Source organism: Aulonocara sp. 'chitande type north' Nkhata Bay, linkage group LG4 (assembly GCF_057382095.1).
Source record: "Aulonocara sp. 'chitande type north' Nkhata Bay isolate Kocher_YH1m ecotype deep benthic linkage group LG4, A_spYH_male_GT1.1, whole genome shotgun sequence".
NCBI classification, from domain to species: Eukaryota; Metazoa; Chordata; class Actinopteri; order Cichliformes; family Cichlidae; genus Aulonocara; species Aulonocara sp. 'chitande type north' Nkhata Bay.
This window is the reverse complement of record NC_141347.1, coordinates 17425994-17434563: the sequence shown is the minus strand read 5'-3', so window position 1 is coordinate 17434563 and position 8570 is coordinate 17425994. Positions and strand designations below refer to the sequence as shown.

General features: G+C 43.2%; 1 protein-coding gene across 1 annotated transcript; it reads right to left on the bottom strand.

Moving 5' to 3' along the window:
* Nucleotides 1-392: 392 nt before the first annotated feature.
* On the bottom strand, nucleotides 393-8431 carry LOC147332299 (uncharacterized). Its single transcript, XM_086290786.1, has 9 exons — nucleotides 8391-8431; nucleotides 6772-6902; nucleotides 6483-6650; nucleotides 6243-6353; nucleotides 5104-5520; nucleotides 4815-4982; nucleotides 4575-4685; nucleotides 1826-3853; nucleotides 393-400 (listed from the first exon to the last, which is right to left on the bottom strand). Exons 1-9 carry the CDS (start codon nucleotides 8429-8431, stop codon nucleotides 393-395), a joined length of 3183 nt encoding a protein of 1060 aa, XP_086146912.1.
* Nucleotides 8432-8570: the final 139 nt, after the last annotated feature.

Here is an 8570-nt window from a genome sequence, read left to right as displayed (position 1 = left end):
TATTTCGTCTCTATCTGCCATTCTGCAACTCATCTCATGTAAACAATAACGTGGCGCACAGTGTGACGTGAAAAAAAGGCACATACCTTTTTATTTTATTACTACCTGTAATTTATTGCAGATTACTTGTATTTGTTTTAACTGTTTACTAAATGTTTGAGGTGTGAAATAAACCGCAATGGAGCAAAATATGGGTGTGTGTGGTTGGAGGATGTGTTGGGGGGGGGGGGGGTGCGCGCGTACACGCGCGAGAAGGGGGCGGGGGGCGCGAACATTTTTCTTGTAAAACAAAGGGGGGCCTAGCAAAAAACGTTTGGGAACCACTGAACTAGTGCAAGAAAAGAATGTTGATTACAGTTCAGTGTTTAACTCAATAGTGCCCAGCAGATGGTTCACAAAGCTGAGGGATGTAGGACTCAACAGCCGTCTGTGTGCATGGGTGCTGGACTTCCTCACTTGCAGAACTCACGTGGTGAGGGTGGATAGATGCGTCTCTAACAGCGTCACCATTAACAGGGGTGTTTCCTCTCGCCACTGCTCTACTCCCTCTATACTTCAGACTGTGTGGCCACCCATGGCTCCAACACCGTTGTGATGTTTGCTGACGACACCGTGGTGTTGGGCGCCATCTCCAACAACGATGAGGAGGCCTACATTGACGAAGTGAAGAATCTGGCATCATGGTGCCAGGATAACCACCTCCAGCTGAATGTCAGCAAGACCAAGCAGCTAGTGGTGGACTTCAGAAGGAGTCAGCACAGAGACTAAAAGCCCATTATCATCAATGGACCTCCAGTGGAGAGGGTGCAGTCCTTCAAGTATCTCGGTATCCACATTTCATCAGACCTGACATGGTCTGCCCACATTCAGGTCTAGACCAAAAAAGGATAGGCAGCGCCTGTACCACCTCTCACAACTGAGAAAGTTCAGGGTCTCGCCAGTGATCCTCATGACTTTCTATGCAGGCGCTGTGGAGAGCATCCTCACACAGAACATCACATCCTGGTTTGGGAACAGCTGTGTTAAGGACCAAAAAGCTCTTAAGAGAGTGATCCGTACAGCAGAATGCTGCTGCAGGATTGCCCCTCCCCCCTTAGGGGAGATGCTGGACTAGAGCAGGTCAGATACTGAAGGACCCATCCCATCCGGGCAACAAACTGTTCCAAGGTTCCATATCATCCGGGCAAGTACAGAGAGACTCAAGAGGAGCTTCTAGTCCCAAGCCATCCGGGCACTAAACCTTAACAAACTGAACTAAGATTTTCAACAAAGTACTAATCCTAATATCCATCATTATGTCCTTCACGTATATTTGGTAATCACTTTTCCTTATTTCTAGTATGAAGTAGACCTAATCCACTCAGTAAAATAATTTGAACAAAATGAAATATTTCCACATCAGTTTGCCAAACAGATTCAGAAACAGATTTTATAAACTAAAACAAAAAGTCTGGCATATCTTTCTTAAAGGCTCCTGTTTTTGTTTGTTTATTTGTTTATTTGTTTTATTTTAATTGGGTCTATCACATGCAATAATCTATATTCCCTACGGATATGCTGACAGATATTTGATTTCCTGTCAATGGAAAGAAACTTAGTTATGTTTGTGGTTCGATCCACCACAAACATAACTAAGTGATCCTCTTGTAAAGTGTTTGGATGTTTTTTGGAAAAGACATTTAATACATGTATAAAATAAATTTAAAAATTTTTATTTTTTGTTTGTTTGTTGTTTGTTTTCTTTTACTGTTAAATTCAAAGTGTTTTAGTGTTAGATTTGAAATGCTTAAATCAAATCCTGAATGATAAGAAAAAGTGTAGTTACCTGGAGAAGCTGTTGTCGTGGTTGAAGCAGCTGTGGTTGTGGTTGTTGTTGCCACCGTTGTTGTGGTTGGACCAGATGTTGTTGTGGTTGGAGCAGCTGTTGTCGTGGTTGGAGCAGCTGTTGTCGTGGTTGGAGCAGCAGTTGTGGTTGCTGATGCCACCGTTGTCGTGGTTGGAGCAGCTGTCGTTGTTGTTGGAGCAGCTGTAGTTGTGGTTGGTGCACCTGTTGTCATTGTTGGAGCAGCAGTTGTGGTTGCTGATGCCACCGTTGTTGTGGTTGGAGCAGCTGTCGTTGTAGTTGGAGCAGCTGTTGTCGTGGTTGGAGCAGCTGTTGTTGTGGTTGGAGCAGCTGTTGTTGTGGTTGGAGCAGCTGTGGTTGTGGTTGGAGCAGCTGTTGTCGTGGTTGGAGCAGCAGTTGTCGTGGTTGGAGCAGCTGTTGTGGTTGTTGGAGCAGCAGTTGTGGTTGTTGGTGCCACCGTTGTTGTGGTTGGTGCTGCAGTGGTTATGGTTGGAGCAGCGGTGGTTGTGGTTGGAGCAGCTGTTGTTGTTGTTGGTGCAGCTGTTGTCGTTGTTGGAGCAGCAGACGTTGTTGTTGGAGCAGCTGTGGTGGTGGTTGGTGCCACAGTGGTTGTAGTTGGAGCGGCTGTTGTTGTTGTTGGAGCAGCTGTGGTTGTGGTTGGAGCAGCTGTTGTCGTGGTTGGAGCAGCAGTTGTCGTGGTTGGAGCAGCTGTTGTGGTTGTTGGTGCCACAGTGGTTGTAGTTGGAGCAGCTGTTGTCGTGGTTGGAGCAGCAGTTGTCGTGGTTGGAGCAGCTGTTGTGGTTGTTGGTGCCACAGTGGTTGTAGTTGGAGCAGCTGTGGTTGTGGTTGGAGCAGCTGTTGTCGTGGTTGGAGCAGCTGTGGTGGTGGTTGGTGCCACAGTGGTTGTAGTTGGAGCAGCTGTGGTTGCGGTTGGAGCAGCTGTTGTCGTGGTTGGAGCAGCAGTTGTCGTGGTTGGAGCAGCTGTTGTTGTGGTTGGAGCAGCTGTTGTCGTGGTTGGAGCAGCAGTTGTCGTGGTTGGAGCAGCTGTTGTGGTTGTTGGAGCAGCAGTTGTGGTTGTTGGTGCCACCGTTGTTGTGGTTGGTGCTGCAGTGGTTATGGTTGGAGCAGCGGTGGTTGTGGTTGGAGCAGCTGTTGTTGTTGTTGGTGCAGCTGTTGTCGTTGTTGGAGCAGCAGACGTTGTTGTTGGAGCAGCTGTGGTGGTGGTTGGTGCCACAGTGGTTGTAGTTGGAGCGGCTGTTGTTGTTGTTGGAGCAGCTGTGGTTGTGGTTGGAGCAGCTGTTGTCGTGGTTGGAGCAGCAGTTGTCGTGGTTGGAGCAGCTGTTGTGGTTGTTGGTGCCACAGTGGTTGTAGTTGGAGCAGCTGTGGTTGTGGTTGGAGCAGCTGTTGTCGTGGTTGGAGCAGCTGTGGTGGTGGTTGGTGCCACAGTGGTTGTAGTTGGAGCAGCTGTGGTTGAGGTTGGAGCAGCTGTTGTCGTGGTTGGAGCAGCAGTTGTCGTGGTTGGAGCAGCTGTTGTTGTGGTTGGAGCAGCTGTTGTTGTGGTTGGAGCAGCTGTTGTCGTGGTTGGAGCAGCAGTTGTCGTGGTTGGAGCAGCTGTTGTGGTTGTTGGAGCAGCAGTTGTGGTTGTTGGTGCCACCGTTGTTGTGGTTGGTGCTGCAGTGGTTATGGTTGGAGCAGCGGTGGTTGTGGTTGGAGCAGCTGTTGTTGTTGTTGGTGCAGCTGTTGTCGTTGTTGGAGCAGCAGACGTTGTTGTTGGAGCAGCTGTGGTGGTGGTTGGTGCCACAGTGGTTGTAGTTGGAGCGGCTGTTGTTGTTGTTGGAGCAGCTGTGGTTGTGGTTGGTGCTGCAGTTGTTGTGGGTAAAGTACAGGTTGGTCCACTTTTTATGGTACCAACACTCTGCATGAAAGGTAGAGAACCCAGGCTTGAAGCAACTGCACACAGGGTGCTGGATGCACAGCCGTAAGCTGGAAAATCATTGGTGCCATCGTTCACTGTAGATGAAAAATCCCAGTTTCAACAATTTCACATATTTTTAGACATACATGACTGTGTAGTAGCCTTTGAAAATCAAGACATACTTATATAAAATTATAATATTAATGGGTATAAGTTCGAAAAGTTTTCGAGGCATCATTTCAGTCAGTTGTTTGGTGACTGTCAAATTTAAGTTATTGAAAACATGTACTCACAATGTCAGAACCCAAATGGATTTCCTTTTAATGAACAGTGTTCCTACACTCGGTGTTCTATTATCACATATGTTTTTTTTCCATTTAAAGCAGGTAACTGATTTTTCCATCATCATGAAATCAAAGTGCTCCTCTTGATGTTTTCATGTGTATTTTCTTTACTTTGCTCTTTTTTTGATGGACATTTATCTCTTTGTTTTCAGCTCTTGTTTTATACAAATGATTAGTCATGACAATAACTGACAGATTAATCACTACCTCCATGCTTCAAATATTTCGGGAATACTTCTTAACTAATATATTTATGTGTTGTGGAAAAATATGTATCATTTCCTACACTGATTATCAAATCTTCATCTTTAACGATTTAAAGTACAAAATCACATTCATTACAAATACGGATAAAATGCTTGGTTATGTTTTTCCTGACTGATTGAAATAAAAGAATGTTTGTTGAATTTATTTTATGCAAAAACCAAATTTAAAGATGCTTTTTGTTAAAGTATGCATGATGAAGACTCACTCATTGATTGAAAGCATTGGTCCTGCACTCCCTGACATTGCAATGGTGTGTTGCACTGAGAGGTGGAACAAGAGTTACATAGTAGGCCGTTACTTGACTGAGGAGTAGGGGCTGAAACAGAAAAGAACATAATTTCACTTTAGAACAGAATATTTCAGCAGATATCAGATTATTGTTTCTTATCCTTTTCTGTCATGTCTGTTCGGTTATGTGTCTTTAACTTAACTGATTTCTACTTACCAGCCAGAGTTGCTGAGTTGCAGTTATCCGTGTTGCAGCACGTGGCAGATGCAAGAGCACTTTGAACACCCAGGTCAACTGAAAATGTCTGAGAGCCCGTAGTTGGACACAGGGAGGAAGATGCACATGCCTTGTAGATTTGTGTTGCGGTAGTTCCAGATGAGGTAGCTGCAAAGTAATTTTAATATTTTTAATGATGAATTTTATTAATGTTGATGGAAAGCACACATAGCTTCACAGGTATTTGAAATTTACTGAACTGTATGAAATAATATGAAGAAAAGATTACCTAAAATAGTAGCTGTAACACACATGGTCTCTGAAGAACATGTTTTTGCTACTGTGGTTGAACACGTCTGATCTGTGCAGGTTTGACACTGAAGGGCTCCAGCTGCGGTTGTGGTTGGAGCAGCTGTTGTTGTTGTTGGTGCAGCTGTTGTCGTTGTTGGAGCAGCAGACGTTGTTGTTGGAGCAGCTGTGGTGGTGGTTGGTGCCACAGTGGTTGTAGTTGGAGCGGCTGTTGTTGTTGTTGGAGCAGCTGTGGTTGTGGTTGGTGCTGCAGTTGTTGTGGGTAAAGTACAGGTTGGTCCACTTTTTATGGTACCAACACTCTGCATGAAAGGTAGAGAACCCAGGCTTGAAGCAACTGCACACAGGGTGCTGGATGCACAGCCGTAAGCTGGAAAATCATTGGTGCCATCGTTCACTGTAGATGAAAAATCCCAGTTTCAACAATTTCACATATTTTTAGACATACATGACTGTGTAGTAGCCTTTGAAAATCAAGACATACTTATATAAAATTATAATATTAATGGGTATAAGTTCGAAAAGTTTTCGAGGCATCATTTCAGTCAGTTGTTTCGTGACTGTCAAATTTAAGTTATTGAAAACATGTACTCACAATGTCAGAACCCAAATGGATTTCCTTTTAATGAACAGTGTTCCTACACTCGGTGTTCTATTATCACATATGTTTTTTTTTCCATTTAAAGCAGGTAACTGATTTTTCCATCATCATGAAATCAAAGTGCTCCTCTTGATGTTTTCATGTGTATTTTCTTTACTTTGCTCTTTTTTTGATGGACATTTATCTCTTTGTTTTCAGCTCTTGTTTTATACAAATGATTAGTCATGACAATAACTGACAGATTAATCACTACCTCCATGCTTCAAATATTTCGGGAATACTTCTTAACTAATATATTTATGTGTTGTGGAAAAATATGTATCATTTCCTACACTGATTATCAAATCTTCATCTTTAACGATTTAAAGTACAAAATCACATTCATTACAAATACGGATAAAATGCTTGGTTATGTTTTTCCTGACTGATTGAAAAAAAAGAATGTTTGTTGAATTTATTTTATGCAAAAACCAAATTTAAAGATGCTTTTTGTTAAAGTATGCATGATGAAGACTCACTCATTGATTGAAAGCATTGGTCCTGCACTCCCTGACATTGCAATGGTGTGTTGCACTGAGAGGTGGAACAAGAGTTACATAGTAGGCCGTTACTTGACTGAGGAGTAGGGGCTGAAACAGAAAAGAACATAATTTCACTTTAGAACAGAATATTTCAGCAGATATCAGATTATTGTTTCTTATCCTTTTCTGTCATGTCTGTTCAGTTATGTGTCTTTAACTTAACTGATTTCTACTTACCAGCCAGAGTTGCTGAGTTGCAGTTATCCGTGTTGCAGCACGTGGCAGATGCAAGAGCACTTTGAACACCCAGGTCAACTGAAAATGTCTGAGAGCCCGTAGTTGGACACAGGGAGGAAGATGCACATGCCTTGTAGATTTGTGTTGCGGTAGTTCCAGATGAGGTAGCTGCAAAGTAATTTTAATATTTTTAATGATGAATTTTATTAATGTTGATGGAAAGCACACAGAGATTCACAGGTATTTGAAATTTACTGAACTGTATGAAATAATATGAAGAAAAGATTACCTAAAATAGTAGCTGTAACACACATGGTCTCTGAAGAACATGTTTTTGCTACTGTGGTTGAACACGTCTGATCTGTGCAGGTTTGACACTGAAGGGCTCCAGCTGCAATCAGGAGAGAAACAATGAAAGGACTGAAGTTAAAATGAAAGATTACAGGTTTTTAAATAACCCACTATACTAGTATTATTAAAGAGTCTTTATCTCTTCTATTTTTTAAGCTGTTGCACAGATTGATGAAATGCTGTTAATCCCTTTAACATCTGTATAAATATATTTTTTAATAAAGTGACATGAAACACTACATTAGTGTTTATTTAAGGTTAATGAAATAAGGATCATTTAAATCATGGAGGCCTGCTCCAACAGCTGTCAACCATTTAACAGTTTCTGAGTCTATATTTAAAATATTATAATTTTTATGGCATTGTTAGCACCAACTAGTGCAGTCCTTCTTAAAGTGTGGGGCCCGCCCCCTGGGGGGCGCAGAGCCATTGCAGGGGAGCGGAATGAAAAGGGGGGGGGGGGGGGGGGGGGGACAAAACGCTTGGACACTGCTTACACGGGGCGCCTACAGAAACGCAAAGCAGGGGATGCAGCGTCGCTGAATATGTTTCCAAACCAACTTCATTCTAAGCCAAAGACTAGAAAATATGGTGAAGCATATCTTCCCTTTGGCTTCACCTGCACAAGTGCCAAGGTAGGTCTCCACTGCAGAATTGATTTTCCCTTCGTAGGGAGCAAGGCTGGGCTGTTTAAATCACGGACAAACAGGATCCCACAGTTGTTTATGTTTTTAAACCCATTTTGCACAGTGAGGCATTTTTTGAAAAATGTATTGATAGCAATGTTGAATATTATTACACATGGAAAAAAAACAACTACACATAAAATAATCACTGTGACGCCTCTGCCTTTCCAAATGGAGGGACAGTAACTGCGTGTGTATATGTAAGCGTGTAAAACCTGAAGATAGTAAGATTAACAGTATTTCGTCTCTATCTGCCATTCTGCAACTCATCTCATGTAAACAATAACGTGGCGCACAGTGTGACGTGAAAAAAAGGCACATACCTTTGATGTTGAGTGACGAACTCTGTATTCCTCGTCCACACGTAAACGCAAAAAAGGGTTTAAAACATCTCCATTTTCGGTGTTTCGAAACGCAGTTTACGTGTGGACGAAACAGCTGCGTTTTCAAAAATACCCGTGTAGGTGTGGACGTAGCCTAAAAGAGTTAGTAGTTTATTTTATTACTACCTGTAATTTATTGCAGATTACTTGTATTTGTTTTAACTGTTTACTAAATGTTTGAGGTGTGAAATAAACCGCAATGGAGCAAAATATGGGTGTGTGTGGTTGGAGGATGTGTTAGTGCGCGTGCGTGCGCGCGTACACGCGCGAGAAGGGGGCGGGGGGTGCGAACATTTTTCTTGTAAAACAAAGGGGGGCCTAGCAAAAAACGTTTGGGAACCACTGAACTAGTGCAAGAAAAGAATGTTGATTACAGTTCAGCGTTTAACTCAATAGTGCCCAGCAGATGGTTCACAAAGCTGAGGGATGTAGGACTCAACAGCCGTCTGTGTGCATGGGTGCTGGACTTCCTCACTTGCAGAACTCACGTGGTGAGGGTGGATAGATGCGTCTCTAACAGCGTCACCATTAACAGGGGTGTTTCCTCTCGCCACTGCTCTACTCCCTCTATACTTCAGACTGTGTGGCCACCCATGGCTCCAACACCGTTGTGATGTTTGCTGACGACACCGTGGTGTTGGGCGCCATCTCCAACAACGATGAGGAGG

Bases quoted from the DNA above. Each gene is read 5' to 3' on its own strand.
- LOC147332299 (XM_086290786.1), bottom strand. From the start codon at position 8,431: ATGGTGACGCTGTTAGAGACGCATCTATCCACCCTCACCAC. The intron at 6,651-6,771 runs GTAATCTTTTCT...ATTACTTTGCAG, and splicing joins TGTTACAGCTACTATTTTAG to CTACCTCATCTGGAACTACC. The intron at 6,354-6,482 runs GTAAGTAGAAAT...TTTCTGTTTCAG, and splicing joins CAACTCAGCAACTCTGGCTG to CCCCTACTCCTCAGTCAAGT.